Source organism: Zalophus californianus, chromosome X (genome assembly GCF_009762305.2).
Source record: "Zalophus californianus isolate mZalCal1 chromosome X, mZalCal1.pri.v2, whole genome shotgun sequence".
In the NCBI taxonomy this organism is placed as follows: Eukaryota; Metazoa; Chordata; class Mammalia; order Carnivora; family Otariidae; genus Zalophus; species Zalophus californianus.
In genome coordinates, this window is record NC_045612.1 from 87,185,124 (window position 1) to 87,201,393 (window position 16,270).

The following is a 16,270-nucleotide window of genomic DNA, read 5'->3' on the forward strand; positions in this document are numbered from 1 at the left end:
CATGATACTATCAAGTTGGAGTAACTCTCCATCTGACAGCTGAGGATACAAGGCAAGTCACTTGCTCAAGGACACAGCAAGTCAGCAGCAAAGCTGGGGTTTGAACCCATCCGTGGTCTGAGGCACTCGGTACCCAGTACTCTATGCCACCCGGGAGCAGAGTCCTCTAGGGGAGGCGGCGTGAATTAAGGCTCCTGGACGCAGAGGGATGAGGCAGACTGCCCCTCAGAGTGGGTCCTGCCTGAGAGAGACCCTGGCATGGGGGTGGGACCTGGCTTGCCCCCATCCACACTCCCCTTACCCCCTATTTCAGGCTGGTGCTCCAGTCCCATAGCAACAGTCTTGGTCAGAGCTGGGCTCTAACGCATGCACCGCCCCCCCCACCCAGGGAGCAGCTTTGGGGACCTGGCCATCTAGAGAAATGCCCCCCACCAGTCCCTCCATCCATCCCCTTCTCCAGCCCTTCTCCAGCATGGGGGCAGGGAGGGGACACAGCGCTGCATCATTCCCCATGGCACTCCGCTCTGGGGCCATTAACAGACGCCTCCCCATCGATCGGATCTGCTAAGTGCTGCTGATTCAGACGGGTGGGGGTGGGGGCCCCCGGGGGCAGAGGGGGTAGGAGCTGGGCAGGAAGAGGGGGGAGTCCAGGAAGGAGGTGGGGAGAACTGGCAGAGCTCCCTGCCACCCCCATTTTCCAGATGACGCGACTGAGGCCCAACCAGCTTTGTAGGAGGCGGAGTCTCCCCAGGGTCCCTCTCAGGCTGTCCTAGGGGAGGGGGCTCCGGGAGCCACGAGGCCCCTCCCTGCCTCTCTCTCCAGCTCCCGGCAAGCTCGGAGGGGCGGGGAGAGAGAAGCAGAGGAGGAGGAGAACTCGGGCAGCTCTGCAGCGGGGGGCAGGAGCTCCGGTGTTTGGTACCCCCAGCCCCACCGCTGTGGCCGCCGCTGCAGCGGGGACACAGGTGAGGACGGCCCTTGGGGGAGGGCGAGGGGGCCACCAACAGCGCTGTCCTTGTCCCTTCCCTGGTCCGGCCCTCACGCCCTAGCCCATCCTGGGATAGTCCCCAGGGCTTCTGCGGGCCCTTGTCTTTCCAGGGCCCCGGCCCCCTCCCCTGCCTGTGCCACCTTCTCCTCTCCCGGGCCTGACTGTGGCTGCTTCCCCTCTTCTGCCGCCGCCGCCGCCGCCGCCGCCGCCGCTTCCACCGCCGGCCCCTCGGGGTGTGGCTTCCCCAGACCAGCCCCTAACGGTGGGACGCAGCTTCGCCTCGGCCTCCCCCATCCGCCCCCCGCAAGGCCCGCCAGCCCCCCTCCCTGGAGACACACCCAACTCCCTTTAACACCCCACCCGCTCTCCAACCCATTTTGCTGGGGGGAAGGGGGACCCCTCCTCTTAGTCTTTATCCAACCTCTGGGTGCTCTGGGGCTGTGCCCAACTTCCAGTTGAGCCCCAGGGGGCTTCCTCAGGCCCCTTTCCTCCCCCCCCCCCGTGGAACTCTTGAGAGGGTGAACCAGACTTTCTCAGCACCACCCCCATACCCCTCGCTCCCAGACACCTCTCGGTCTCTGAAAAATAACCTAGCCCCATATCTACCCCTTTAGATGCCCCACTCCCTTCTCCAGCCCCTCTAGGGGGCCCCACCTTGCCTTCCTTCCCCCGAACTCCTGTAGAGTGTAGATACCCCCCCCCAGGCTATTCTTGGCAGCTCCAGGCACTCCCAAGACACCTGGCAGCCTCTTTACAACCTCCTGGTTCTATAGCCACCTCTTCCGTGCACGAACCCCTTTCCTGGATCCATGAGGGAGCTCCAATCCCCTAATCTTTTCCTCAGAAGTTTTGAGGGTGTGGATGACCCGCCTCACTTTTCTCGGCCCCTCTAGAACCCCCCTCTAGACACTCTCGGCCTCTTTGAAACACCTCTGCTCCCATTTCCACCCCTCTGGACGCCCCGGTCCCTTCTCCAAGCCCACTAAGGGGTCCCAGCCCCATCTTCCCTCAGAACTCTTGAGAGTGTGGACAACTCCCCAGTGTTCCTTGCCCCCCTAGGCACCCCAGACATCTCGCAGGCACATGCTGACCCCTCGAGAGCCATCTCTGTCTCTCTAAACACTCCCTCAGATCCTTCTCCGCCCCTCCAGGCGCCCCTTTGCTGTTCTTCTCCATGTGCCCTAGCCCCTCCTCCGTAGGTCCCTCAAGACAACCCCCAAGTCCCCCCCAGACCCTCTAAATGCCCCCCAAGCCCCTGCCTGTCTCTCTAGTTCCTCCTGGTTCCTCTTGGCCTCTGTAGACACCCCCAGTTTGCTTGTGCGAGTGGCCCAGGGCCTCTCCAAGCCCCCACCATCCTGGAGACAGCCACACTCTCCTAAAGGCCACCCCCCCAAGTCTCCGTGGGCCTGGGGCGCGGCAGGATGGCGGCAGGCGTGGCCACGTGGCTGCCTTTCGCGCGGGCGGCCGCGGTGGGCTGGTTGCCCCTGGCCCAGCAGCCCCTGCCCCCCGCGCCGGGGGTGAAGGCGTCCCGAGGGGACGAGGTTCTGGTGGTGAATGTGAGCGGCCGGCGCTTCGAGACCTGGAAGAACACGCTGGACCGCTACCCAGACACTCTGCTAGGCAGCTCGGAGAAGGAATTCTTCTATGACGCGGACTCGGGCGAGTACTTCTTCGATCGCGACCCGGACATGTTCCGGCACGTGCTGAACTTCTACCGCACGGGCCGCCTGCACTGCCCGCGGCAGGAGTGCATCCAGGCCTTCGATGAAGAGCTGGCTTTCTACGGCCTGGTGCCCGAGCTCGTGGGCGACTGCTGCCTCGAAGAGTACCGGGACCGCAAGAAGGAGAACGCCGAGCGCCTGGCCGAGGACGAGGAGGCCGAGCAGGCCAGCGATGGCCCAGCCCTGCCGGCCGGCAGCTCCTTGCGGCAGCGGCTCTGGCGGGCCTTCGAGAACCCGCACACGAGCACCGCGGCCCTCGTTTTCTACTACGTGACGGGCTTTTTCATCGCCGTGTCGGTCATCGCCAATGTGGTGGAGACCATCCCGTGCCGCGGTCCCGCGCGGCGGCCCCCGAGGGAGCAGCCCTGCGGCGACCGCTTCCCCCTGGCCTTTTTCTGCATGGACACGGCCTGTGTGCTCATATTCACGGGCGAGTACCTCCTGCGGCTGTTCGCCGCCCCCAGCCGGTGCCGCTTCCTGCGGAGTGTAATGAGCCTTATCGACGTCGTGGCCATCCTGCCCTACTACATCGGGCTTTTCGTGCCCAAGAACGAGGATGTCTCGGGCGCCTTCGTCACCCTACGTGTGTTCCGGGTGTTCCGCATCTTCAAGTTCTCCAGGCACTCACAGGGCCTGCGGATTCTGGGCTACACCCTCAAGAGCTGTGCCTCTGAGCTCGGCTTTCTCCTCTTTTCCCTTACCATGGCCATCATCATCTTCGCCACTGTCATGTTTTATGCCGAGAAGGGCACAAACAAGACCAACTTTACTAGCATCCCTGCGGCCTTCTGGTATACCATTGTCACCATGACCACACTTGGGTGAGTGCAGACCCTGTCTTGGGAGCTGCCCGACCAGTTACACTCACCTTTTTCTGTAAGAGTAAGAAGGGTAGATAAACGATCTCTTTTTTCTCTATTTGCACTTCTGTTTGCTCTTCTCTAAAAAAAAAAGAAAACAAAACAGAGGGAGTTGGACCAATCTCCAAATCCCTCGCAGGTCTGACGATGCCTTCACTGTCCGGGTCAGGAGACTTGGGTTCCAAGGATTGTCTTAGCTACACTCTTTCTGTTGACCTTGTTCTCTCTGGGCCTGCCCCCCCCCCCCCCCCCCCCCCGTGTCAAATGAGAAATGGTGATCCCTCCATCATTTAGAGGGGATTCCGTGACCTCATGGTTGCGAAAGTTCTCTGAAAGTTTCTGGTGTAGGATACCTAGGTACTGGCTTTCCATCACCTCCTTTTCCCACCTTGAGGACCCATGTCTCCCAAACCTCCAGAATCATCTGCCATATGGGGTACTACCTCTGTGGCTTTGTGATTCCTTGATGTTCTCCAGGTCAAGGTATTTTCGGCATTATGTTTTTAGTGTCAGTCCTTGAGAGGAAACAGTTGGGATAAAAGGCATCAAATGGAATCACCAAACTCATGTTGTTCTTAAAGACATTGTCTAGGGCAGATATCGTGCTCCTTCTCTAAATTTCCATCGCTGGGATTAGGTGTGCAGTTGCTGCTCAGGATCTGTCGAACGGGTGATTTGGGCTTGCTCCGGGCTTTCATAGAGGTACAGAAAAATGGCTTTCAGGTTTCTAAGGAGTAGAAATTAATTCTGGTTGGAGGTTCAGAATTGGATCGACATACAAATACTGAGCCCTGAGAGTGGGTTGGAACTGGGTCTTTGGGTGCCTTTTACCCTAGCGAGTCCTCACAGCAACGCTGGGAGGGTGGACAGCTGCCTGCGTCTCATAGTTGAGGACACAGTCTGAGATGACACATCACAGACCAGAAATGGCCAAGTTGGAGAGACTTTTAAATGAGTCAAAACAAAGAAATAAGGAACAGCCATCCTTGGGGCGGGGGAGGGGGACATGGACTGAGCAAAGGCCTAGAGGCTGGGACTGCAGAGGGGAGGGGATCTAATTGCTCCCGTGGTCCGAACAGAAGTATGCTGTGCGATCTTGTGCAAGTCAGCTACGGAACCTCCCTGAGTTTTGGTCCCCCCACCCCGGCCCCGTGAAACAAGTTGGTAAGATCGGCACTTCTCCATCTCCTTGGGAAGAGGTGGCATGGAGAAAAGGAGGAGGGAGTTGCAAGGCTCCCCCCTATTTTTTCATAGGAGGACAGTTTCAAGGCTTCTTCTGGTGTAATAAGAAGGGGTCCTACCTAGAGAAGGTAAGACAGATGTAAGCAAAACTAACAGAGCACTGCTCCTGGGACTCAGAGCCCCTCAGCTGGCTTGTGGTGCTGGGACTCTCTCCCCAGGAGACTATATTTACTGCCTATGACTTCCTCCTTCTCCCCTCTGTTTGATATTAATAGATTTCCAGCTGACTCAGATGCTCGGTGTGCAACTCAGATGGGGGGCAGCAGATGGCAGGGGCCAAGGGCCAGTTTCTCATTTGACCCCCAATGGTGGCCAGAGAGGTCTTTCCCCACATTTTGCGGAGCAGGAAACTGAGGCTCAGAAAGTTTCAGTGCCTGGCCAGGGTTGCAGAGCGTGTCGGGTTGGATGGGACGGAGTGGGAGACTGAGGGGTGGGTGGGCACTTTTCTTGACCTTGACTTCCCTCCCCTGGCCCCAGCTATGGAGACATGGTGCCCAGCACCATTGCTGGCAAGATTTTCGGATCCATCTGCTCCCTCAGCGGTGTCCTGGTCATTGCACTGCCTGTGCCAGTCATCGTGTCCAACTTTAGCCGCATCTACCACCAGAACCAGCGTGCTGACAAGCGCCGAGCACAGCAGGTAACTGCCTCTTCCCTCTGAGTACCTCCTGCTCCCCACATCCCAAGCCAGTCTACTCTTGTGTCTACCCACCTGACTCTTTGTCTCCTCCTTTCTCTGTAGAAGGTGCGCTTGGCAAGGATCCGGTTGGCGAAGAGTGGTACCACCAATGCCTTCCTGCAGTACAAGCAGAATGGGGGCCTTGAGGTGGGGAGGGGCCTGCCTTGGGGTTGGGGGGAGGGGAGCAGTGACGGGAGGAAGAAGGTTCTGACCTCAGTGCTCTGCTCCGTCCCCGCCCCCCAACCCAGGACAGCGGCAGTGGGGAGGAACAGGCGCTGTGTGTCCGGAACCGGTCTGCTTTCGAGCAACAACATCACCACCTCCTGCACTGTCTAGAGAAGACAACGGTGAGGCCTAAGGAGAGGTGGCGGCGTGGCAGAAGGAGGGGCGTTCCTCTGTGGCCAAGCCAGCTCCCCCCAGGCCCCCAGGATGGGAGGCTCACTACTAATTGTGGAAATCCCACAGGGATTCCTGGAAGAGGCCCCAGTACAGCTGAGCCTCAAAGGTTGGGCAAGGGAAGGGAAGCGAGAGAGACTTCCGGAAAGGAAGGAGCGGCCTAAGCAAAGGCCCAGGAGTGGGGTCAGTTCCCGTGTGCTGCCTGGTGACCGTGCCTCCCTTCTGCCCCCAGTGCCATGAGTTCACGGATGAGCTGACCTTCAGTGAGGCTCTGGGCGCCGTCTCACTGGGGGGCCGCACCAGCCGCAGCACCTCCGTGTCCTCCCAGGCAGTGGGGCCCGGCGGCCTGCTGTCCTCCTGCTGCCCCCGCAGGGCCAAGCGCCGTGCCATTCGCCTCGCCAACTCCACGGCCTCAGTCAGTCGCGGCAGCATGCAGGAGCTGGACACACTGGCAGGGCTGCGCAGGAGCCCTGCCCCTCAGAGGTAAGCACCCCCACCTGCTGGCTACCCCCCCGAGAGGGAGCTCAGAGCTTGGCCCCAGGGGTGGGGGTTCTGAGATGTCATGACTTCAGGCCCAGCAAGCCAAGCTTGAGCCCAAACTCCTCTATGCTGGGAGCTTGGGCTTCTCTTGTCTGGAGCTTGTTCTTTGTCGGTCCTTTCAGCAAACATTTATTGAGCACCTATTATATGCCAGGCACACTTTTAGGCACTTTGGAGTTCCCTGTAGGAGTTTAGGAATTGAGTTCACTTCAGGCAGCAAAGAGAACAGAGAGAGATCCTTGACCTTCTGGAATTTATATTCTAGTGTGATGAGACAGTTAATAAACAAACAAAGACACAGATGATGAGGTGTGTTAAGTGCCAAGAAGAAAAAGAAATCGGGGGTGGGGGGCAGAGAGTACAGAACAGAGTATGACGCAGTTTAAATAGTGTGGTCAGGGGAGGCTTTGCTGAGGTGACATCTGAAGAAGGTGAGGGAGGGAGCAAACGGCCTGTGCAAAGGCCCTGAGGCAGGAATGGGTCTGCATGTCAGAGACACAGCCAAGAAGCTCCTGTGAGCAGAGTGGAGTGAGTGAGGGGGAGAGTGGTAGGAAGCCAAATCAGAAAGGAACAGGGACCAGGTTGTGCAGCTCTCACAATGGATCCTTGTGAGGATTTTGGCATTGTAAGGAGTAACCGTAATGGAGAACATCTTTGCATGTGTTCTCATTATGTTCCAGGCACTATTCCAAACACTTTGTAGTACCTCTTATCTCATTTAATCTCCACAGTGACCCTATGAGGTAGGAAATATTGTTATTCCCATGCTGGAGATGAAAGAGAGAAGAGAGGTTCAGAGGGGCCAAAGTGAAACCAGGATTTCGACCCAGGAGCACCTGACCCCAGGGCCCTCACTGGGCACTGCCATAATTGAGGATGCAGGCGAAGCATTTAGCACAGTGCTAGGGACCCAGCAGGTGCTCAATAAATGTCACGATTGCTGGGGCAAGTATTAAGCGGACCTTTTAAGAAGCTTCCATCTCCCCACCCTTATCCACAGCCGCTCAAGCCTCAATGCCAAGCCCCATGACAGCCTCGACCTGAACTGCGACAGCCGGGACTTTGTGGCTGCCATCATCAGTATCCCTACCCCTCCTGCCAACACGCCGGACGAGAGCCAACCTTCCTCCCCTGGTGGTGGTGGTGGGGCCAGCAGCACCCTCAGGAACTCCAGCCTGGGCACCCCTTGCCTCCTCCCGGAGACTGTCAAGATCTCTTCCCTGTGAGCGGTGGGTCCGCCCGTCCAGAGGGCCCTCTCGATTTTTGGGGACTCCTTTCCAAAGCCATATTTTGGGGAGGCTGGGAGGGGCAGGCCTGGGGACCCCTTCTGCCCCCCACTGAGAACTATGCAATGGAGTTTGATGGAACGTCTCACCTGGTGGGGAAGCAGCCAGGGAAGGGGAAACTTTCCCCACCCCCGATGGTTTTTCCAGGGGGCGCTGAAGTGCTGGGCCTCCTCAGGCCCCCCCGCCCCCCCCCCCCCCCGGCCTCCTTGCCCCAGCATGCTGGGGCTGGCCTCTCTCCCCTAGCTGGCCTCCTGCATGCTCCTCCTCTTGGGCCCCCGGGGGCCCCACCTGACATCTGAGCTCTGGCCTGAGAAGGAGAGATGAGATTCCCTCTTCTCTGTGGCTGGGCTGTGGAGGTTTGGGGCTTCAGAGAAGAGAACCTTCGCCTCTGATCTGGCCTCTAGGAGATGTCCCTGCCCTCCACCGAGCCCCACAAATCCCCAGTTCTGAAGCTTGGAATGCAACCACAGGCTTCATGGGCTGTGGCCTCAGCAGTGACTTGCCAGCCCCCAGCCTTGGCTCAGGGGTCAGGCTGCCTCTCCCAATCCACACAGATAGCACAAACACCACTCCCCTTTCCTGGCTGCTGGAAACGGGTGCCTGCAACCCCGTCCTCCGCTGGGCCCCCAGCAAACTCTAGCAATAGCAGCTGCTGCCATGACAATTATGCAAAGCCTCTCTGCCCAGTCTGCTGCAGCATTTACATCTGCCCTAATCAGAGGGGCCGCCTCCACCCACTCCTCCTCTCTTCTCCTCTGGTTTGCTTCCTTCCTGGGTTCAGCTGGAGTCTGGACTGGCTGAGATAAGAGCCTAGCAGCCAGCGAGAGCTGGGCTGTGTTTGGAGATCATAGCTGATTCCAAGTTCTTGGGCAGGAGTCCAGAAGCATCAGGGGCTGAGGCCTGGGTTGTTCCTGAACTCTGGGAGTTGTTGGGGGCAGGAGGAACTTCTTGATCTCCTCTTCCTCCCTCCCCCAACCCCACAAAGCCTTTTCACATATTCCTCTCTCTTTTCCCTCTTGGGTCACCTTCCAGAACTCTGTGTCTGCTCTCAGGCTGAAATCTGGCATCATCTCAGGTTCCCTGTCCCCAGCACTGTCCCCGTGGAGCGGGTGGCTGACAAAGATGTAGTTTCCATCAGTCAATAAAACCTGAGAGGAGAGATGGGGATGAGCACCTCCTGGCTCTGTGGGTTCGGAGGCTGGGTTGGGCTGGTGGGGGGGGAGTTGAAAGTACTCTGGTTTCAATTCCTTTCAACCAGGAGAAGGGCAGGTGTGGGTACAGGTATTGGGAGGTCAATGGTTGGTGACATGTTCTGGAAGATGGGGATCTAGGAGGAATTAAAGAGGGTGGTTTGAAGAGCTGAGACCCACAGCAGCACACGCTTGGTTAGAGGAGACTTAAACCCCGGGCTTCCTGGCAGCAAATGACTCTGAACTGAACCCTAATTACAAGCATCTCTCAGGGGCGCCTGGCTGGCTCAGTCAGTAGAACATGCGGCTCTTGATCTCGGGGTCGTGAGTTCAAGCCCCATATTGGATTGGGCCTAGAGCTAGCTTTTAAAAAAAGAAAGAAAGAACTCAAGATTTACAAAGAAGAAGAAAGAAAGCATCTCTCAAATTTGGTAAATTCCCCCTCCTTGTGGACATCCCCTGCATTCTCTCTGCTGGGCTACTGGGTACACTAGGCTAGTGTGTGACTGAGCCCTGTGGAGCACCAAGAAGACAGACCTTGGATTTGGGTTGACCTGGGTTCCAATCCCCAGGTGAGAGAGTCACTTAAACCTTCTCTTGCCTCAGGTTGCTAATCTGTAAAATAATAATCATTTATTCACCAAATATTTATTAACCGCGTACCATGTGCTAGCCCTGGGGATACAAAGATGGGCAAAGAAGACATTGTCTCTGATCCACAGAGGTGAGCATGGAGGGCAGACAATTAAGCAATTACAGTGTAGTGTTGTAGAACTAAAATCGATGGGATTGCAGAAGCATGCAGATGACAGGAGGACCTAACCCTGCCAACACCCAAAGAATGAGGCGGAGTTAGCCAGGCAAAAGGATAAAAATGTTTCAGGCAGATGGAACAGCATGTGCAATGACCTAGAGGTTAGGAGGCAAGCTCAGGGCCTTTGGGAAACTGAAATTAGTTCAGTTCAGCTGGGGAGGAGAGTGTGAGGCTGTGATGAGAGTAAGGATGTGGAGATAGGCCGGATCACAAAAAGCCTTTGAAGCTAACATGCAGATTTTGGACTTTATCCTAAGGATAACGGGGACCTCTGAAGGCTTGTAGACGGGAAAGTCATCTTGAGGTTTGCATTTCGGAAGGATCGCTCTGGCTGTGGACAGTGGATTCTAGAGAAACAGTCCTGGCGGGAGGAAGGGTGGTGAGGAGGCTTTTGCAGTAGTCCAGTTGGTGGGTGATGCTGGCTTGGAAGTGTAGTGGTGGTAAGAGTTGGAGAATCAAGAGATTTGAGAGGTAGAATTGGCAGGACTTGGGATTGACAGGCATGTGGGAGTTGAGGAAGAGGGAGCAGACAAGGGTGACTCCCAGGTTCTGGCTTGGGCAAAGCCTGAGTGGGGGGTGGCACTCACTGTCAAAAGGAACCTCAAACCCATTAGCACACAGCCCCAGGCACATAGAAAGTACTTGGTGAAGATTAGCTACAACGTTACCCTAGATTCAATTTTAGACATGTAGTGCTGGACAAATATCTAGTAGGAAATATAGGTCAAGTGAGAGGATCATGAGAAGATTCAATATGATAACATGCATAGGCATTTGGCATAGTGCCCTGAACACAATAGGCCCAGGAAACGTGAGTCCTCTCCCACTAAGTCTTCAGAGCAGAAAACACAACATGCCATTTGTAACTGACACCCTTCGGGGAAGAACTTCAACCAAGGTCAGCATCTGAAGGAAGAAGGTTAGATGGCACTCAGAAGAGCTTTCTGATCATCTTTTGGTCAACATGTATGGCTTGACTCCCAAGACTGGCAGCAAGCCCTCACCTCTCGAAACAACTTCTTGGTTCATAAGCCCATCTGAACCCCATAACTACTCCCTGAGGTAGTCTGGGCAGACTTTGGGACACGAGAGTTCCCAAAGATGGGCAATAGGAATGGGAAGAGAGGGGAGAAGCGATGGTGACGTCACAATGGCTGACATTAATGCCCATCTGCTATGTGCAGGAGATTTTCCCTGTATGACTCTGAATCTCTGTAGTTGTCTGAATCTTAAAACGACATGTGAAATAAATCATTAACTCTCAAAAAAAAATTAACCTCAAATTTGAGACACAATGACTCGCTCGAGGTCATACAGTTGGTAACGGTCCATCAGGTTCTGGAACTGAGGTCTTCCTGACTCCAAAAGCCTGGGATCCTTTTCCTTGCACTGCCAGTCAGACTAATTTATTGAGCACTTACTATGTGTCAGACACAGCACTAGGCCCTTTACAAGCATTAACCTCTGATCCTTAAATCATAATTATCATTGCCATGTTACAGAGAAGTAGAAATTGCAGATAGGGGCGCCTGGCTGGCTTAGTCCTAAGAGCATGCGACTCTTGATCTCGGGGGTTGTGAGTTCAAGCTCCACTCTGGGTACAGCGATTACTAAAAAAATAAAATTTCTTGAAAAATTGTGGGTGGGATGGATGTTAAATGACTTGCCAAAGATCGCTCAGACAGGAGGGGCAGAGCTCCGATTAGCTTGTAGCTCTCCAACCGCTCAATACCAGGGATTTTACCAACCCCCTTTGCAAAGCACTGGCTGGTGACAGCGCTGGTTCATAAACTTTTGCTCAACCCGGGTAAACTCAGTGGCGGGGGGCGGAGGGCGGGGAGGGGCGGTGGAAAGGCTGTGCTGCGCTTGCGCACTAGCCACAGGGGCGGGGAGGTCAACGCGAGGGCGAGAGTGCTGCGGAGCCAAAGAAGGTGTGTCTGCTTCCCAAACACCCAAGGTCCCCACGGTGCACGTCTGTCCCAGGGTTGGCCGGCCCAACGTGAATGACGGCTCCCCTTAACCAATCACCCCAGAACTCGGTCTGTTGCCAGGGTGAAGCGGAACCCGCCTCCCCGCCGGACGTGGATTTGCAGGTGGGTGGGACCGGAACTGACGCTTCAGGGGAGTGCTATGCTCTGGGAGTGTTGATATTTTCCAGCCAGTCCGGCTGACTGCGGCCAAGTTGGAAGCCTGGCAGGGAGGCGCTTTCCAAAATTGTCGTGCGCGGGGCCGGCCACGCTGTCCTGTCTTAGTACCCCCGCCTACGAGTCACAGCCGAGAGGAGAGGAGAGCGCAACAGGGCGGACGAGAAGGAAGGCAAGGAACGAGGGTGCCGACTTTGACTGAAATCTGAGACAGAGGGCACGGGAGGGCGATCGCTCGCATCTGATTGGCCCGTGGGCATCATCGAGCACCCACGCAGCTGCCCCGATTGGTTGGTGCCCGCGATTGTTGTGGCGGCGGCGAAGATTTTGCCCACGTACTTCCGAACGAGAGGCGGGGCCGTGCCCTGGCGCGCATGCGCAGCGCCCCGGGGCCCCACCCGGTAGTTCAAGAACCTGCGAGGGGGCGGGGCGAAGAGGTGCTTGTTTTGGTTCTGTTTCCTTTGAAGCAGCAGGCCGGAACGAGCGAGTGTAGCAATAAACTTGTTGGACTGGAGAGAAGGCTGCGACAAACCCGCCGCGGTGCCTTCATCTAGGACTTCACATCCGGGTTCTCCTGCCGCGTGACCCGCGCGCCACCGACGGTTCTCGAACCGGTGCATCATCAATCTCTTTATCCGGGTCCCGCCGATCCCGTCGTGCTTCGCGCACCACAGTAGCCCCCTCATCCGGGTTCTCTCCCGGCGTGCCTCGCGCCGGGTTTGCTGGGGGGTACTTGGCGGTGCCGCCATGACTATTCTCCCCAAAAAGAAGCCGCCGCCTCCCGACGCCGACCCCGCCAACGAACCGCCGCCGCCCGGGCCGCTGCCCCCGGCGCCGCGTCGCGGCGGGGGTGTGGGCGTGGGCGGCGGCGGCACGGGTGTGGGCGGTGGCGACCGCGACCGTGACTCGGGCGTCGTGGGGGCCCGTCCCCGGGCCTCGCCACCGCCTCAGGGCCCGCTACCGGGGCCACCGGGAGCGCTTCACCGCTGGGCGCTGGCCGTGCCGCCTGGCGCCGTGGCGGGTCCGCGGCCACAGCAGGCTTCACCTCCTCCTTGCGGGGGCCCTGTTGGTCCCGGCGGCGGTCCCGGCGACGCGCTGGGTGCAGCGGCGGCGGGTGTGGGCGCGGCGGGCGTGGTGGTGGGCGTGGGCGGAGCCGTAGGCGTTGGCGGTTGCTGTTCAGGGCCGGGCCACAGCAAGCGGCGGCGTCAAGCCCCCGGGGTCGGAGCGGTTGGAGGGGGCAGTCCAGAGCGTGAGGAGGTCGGCGCGGGTTATAACAGTGAAGACGAGTATGAAGCGGCTGCAGCTCGCATCGAGGCTATGGACCCCGCAACCGTTGAGCAGGTATGGGCTGGGGGTAACAGGTGAGTGGGTATGGTGGGTGGGATCCCCATGGTGGGTGGGATCCCCAGACCGGGTAGGGACCCAAAGAAGGCTGTTTGAGATCGTCCCGAGGGACCTACGTCTGCTCCCGGAGCTTGGCATTCTTCTCTGGTGGTGGGGGCCTGAGGCACCCTCTTCCCCACCGCCCACCAAGGACTTGGGGGTTAGAGGCCCCAGATAAGATGGCGGACTTAAGGATGGAGTCTGTGGTCTCTTTTGGGACCCAGAGCCATTATTCCGGGCCATGAGACCTCATCATGTAGGGCCATTAGATGGGATTGCCTCCTGAGAGGGGAGTCTCGTGACTGCAAGGGACCTTGGTTTGTGTTCCGTGCCTTGAGATTTCCTTTCCCCTGGGATAAGGGTCTAAGACTTCTCCTTCAGGGAACGCAAGTAAGGTGGAGACCTCAGGGGAATTTTGAGCGTCCCCAAGATACATAAACCCTTTTCAGGAGTCTACAGGACAATCTCCCGTCCTTTTCCTTCTCAGGGGGACACAGCTCAGGACCACCCTGCAGTGGAGTTTGAGACTTCCTTAAGGGTCCTAAGCCTGCCTTCGAGTGCCTGAGACTCCCTTTTCTAGAATCAAGAGCCTGATACATGCGTGTGTATATATTCTCTTTAGAGAAGGTGGATCTGAATTTTTTTCCAGGGAGACAAGATTCTCTTCCCTTTGGGGACAAGAGCCAAAACTAACACTCAGGGACCAGAAACTACTAAGGTACATGAGATTTGTCCCTTTACTAAGTGACAAGGGTCTATGCTTCCTTTCAGTAGTCTGAGACCTTCTTGGGGCCGAGAGTCTGAATTTGAATTTCTCTCTAGGAGCTTAAGCTTCTTTTAAGTGATAGGCTTTCAGCTCTTCTCTCCCCCAACCTCACCAGCCTGAACCTTTCTTCAAGAAAATAAGCCTCACTGATTCGGGCACTTGAGCCCAAGATCCCCCTGTTTATGGATGGGGGCTTACAGAGACAGGGTCTGAAGCCTCTTCAGGAGATGGATACTGCCCCCCCCCCCGCCAGAGGTCCCAGGCAAGGTGAGGCCTTCAGAGGTCCTTTCTCATCAGGGATTGGTATCTGAGTGTTCTCCTTGGGGGGTCTGACCCCCTCCCAACACACACAGACAAACACAGGGATATGAGATCCTTCTAATTATGAAGGACCGGAACACACCTTGGGTACGTAACAGCTCCTTCTCTCCCTGCAACAGGGATCTGAGCACCCCCTACCCCAAGGGCCTGAGCTGCTGCTTTTTTTTTAAGATTTTATTTATTTATTTGAGAGAGCTAGCGAGCGCGCACAAGCAGGGATTGGGGGGGTGGGGGAGGAGCAGAGGGACAGAAGCAGACTCCCTGCTGAGCAGGGAGCCTGAGGTGGGGCTCATCCCTGGACTCCAGGATAACGACCTGAGCCTAAGGCAGATGCTTAATTGAGCCACCCAGGCGCCTTGGGCCTGAGCTTCTTGTCAGGGATGTAAGATCCCTGCTTTGGGAACTGTAGCCTGATACCACTCTTCAGGGAACATGGGCAGCATGGAGTCGCAGAGATGGAGCTTGAGGCCTCCCCATGGATCTGAGTCTGCCTTCAGGGCCTGAGACCCATTGCGCCAAGGACACTTGAACTTGCCCTCAAGGACAAGAGACCCATACATACCTCAATGACTGGTGTGTCTCTAGAGATGATGTCTGGGCTTCCCCCTCAAGGAATTTAAGGTATACCTCAGGAACAGAAAGTCTCCTTCCACCTTGGGCCCTAAGTCCCTAGGGAGTAGGCTCTTGGGTCTCCCCCTCAAGAGTTTAAACTTTCTCTTTGGTGTGTGAGACAACGCAGCCCACCTTTGGACCTGAGACCTGAGTCTTCCCTGAGAGTGATTGTCACCTCAGTTCAGATAGCATATGTATACCCCAGTCATAGGGACCTTTTAGGGACTTAAGATATTTTGCCTTGGGGACTTGAGCCTCAGACCATTTGTGAGCTAAATCCTGAGAACTACCCACTCCCCTTGGGACATGGATAGGATGGGATTCTGAGGAAGAGTTGAGCCTCTTCCCAGGGGCCTAAGCTTCTCAGGGACAAGAGATTCTTCACCTTAGGGAGGGGCCTGAGCTCCCCCCTTGAGTATGAGGCTCTCTCCACCACCCTGCAACCAGGCAGTCCTTTCTCAACAGTGAGAGGGACATGAGGTCTTCTCCAGTGTGGCCTGTGGCCTCCTCCATTAAACAGAAAGACGTGGGTGCTCTTCATAGTCCTAAGAACCCCTTACCAGGAAGATCTCCCTGCTGTCTATGAGAAGGTTGCCAGGTACTGGGGACGTGGTGGCTGAGGCCTCCCCTGAGTCTCTCCCTGACCCAGCTGTTGGCCTCTCATTTCCAGGATCAGGGAAATGTTTTGAGCTTCCTGAATTGCTTTCAACAAGCTTTGTTCTCACCAGAGATAGCCCCACTCCAGGGAAATTCTCTACCCATATCTCTCGTCCCCTTGGTTCAGATAAATCTTTCTTCACTTCACAGGGGCCAGGGCCTTGTCTTGAGCACCCTGTCCTTGCTCCCTTTCTACCCTTGACTATGCAGGTAAAGTCAGTTGTCGGAGCCCATAGGGTCAGGACCAGGAATCGTTTCTCTTCCTGGTTGGGGGAGTCTGCCTTTTCTCCACAGAAATAAGCACAAGGACATAAAGGAAGAAAGTTGTGTGCTGCCATGGTGACTAGAAAGACCTCTCCTTACACCCCTTGTGCATGTCCTAGGCTCCCTCCCTCATACTTGTTCCCATCAGAACATGGAAGTAAAGCTCTGTGGCTGCATGTCATCTTCCTGATGACAGAGGAAAGGCTTTTCCTGTTCTCGCACTTCTTGGGACGAGAGAATTAAGATGCTTCTCCCTGCCTCGCCTCATCCAACTTGGGACTTTTTGGGGATGAGAAGAGGGAAGATGCTTCCTGCTGTTCCAGTCTTGGTCCTGAACTGTCCCCTGGGGCATTTGTAGCCTTGGAGGCCCATTAGATCTCCTGGGAAAGAGAGGAGTTGTTGAGAGGAGG

General features: G+C 56.6%; 3 protein-coding genes across 7 annotated transcripts in view; 2 read left to right on the forward strand and 1 right to left on the reverse strand.

The window, feature by feature from the left end:
- The first annotated feature begins 629 nt into the window (after nucleotides 1-629).
- On the forward strand, nucleotides 630-9,363 carry KCND1 (potassium voltage-gated channel subfamily D member 1). Of its 3 annotated transcripts, none has more exons than XM_027608552.2 (7): nucleotides 630-3,527; nucleotides 5,286-5,448; nucleotides 5,551-5,634; nucleotides 5,736-5,834; nucleotides 6,116-6,366; nucleotides 7,424-7,652; nucleotides 8,742-9,363. In XM_027608552.2, the coding sequence occupies exons 1-6, from the start codon at nucleotides 2,407-2,409 to the stop codon at nucleotides 7,647-7,649; spliced, it is 1,944 nt and encodes a 647-aa protein (XP_027464353.1). In that variant the 5' UTR covers nucleotides 630-2,406; the 3' UTR covers nucleotides 7,650-7,652; nucleotides 8,742-9,363. The 3 variants fall into 3 exon arrangements, with proteins under 3 accessions (XP_027464353.1, XP_027464352.1, XP_027464351.1); XM_027608551.2 differs by having other exon boundaries at nucleotides 630-962; nucleotides 2,286-3,527; nucleotides 7,424-9,363; XM_027608550.2 differs by having other exon boundaries at nucleotides 7,424-9,363.
- A 2,529-nt stretch (nucleotides 9,364-11,892) lies between these two features.
- Nucleotides 11,893-12,577, reverse strand: LOC113930934. Its single transcript, XM_027608569.2, has one exon. The coding sequence runs from the start codon at nucleotides 12,541-12,543 to the stop codon at nucleotides 11,962-11,964; it is 582 nt and encodes a 193-aa protein (XP_027464370.1). The 5' UTR covers nucleotides 12,544-12,577; the 3' UTR covers nucleotides 11,893-11,961.
- OTUD5 (OTU deubiquitinase 5) overlaps nucleotides 12,571-16,270 on the forward strand; it is a 28,698-nt gene continuing 24,998 nt past the window's right edge. For all 3 annotated transcript variants that reach the window (XM_027608568.2, XM_027608566.2, XM_027608567.2), the window contains exon 1: nucleotides 12,571-13,198. In XM_027608568.2, coding sequence (XP_027464369.1) covers nucleotides 12,605-13,198 — 594 coding nt within the window. In that variant the 5' untranslated portion in view covers nucleotides 12,571-12,604. The remainder of the gene's footprint in view (nucleotides 13,199-16,270) is intronic.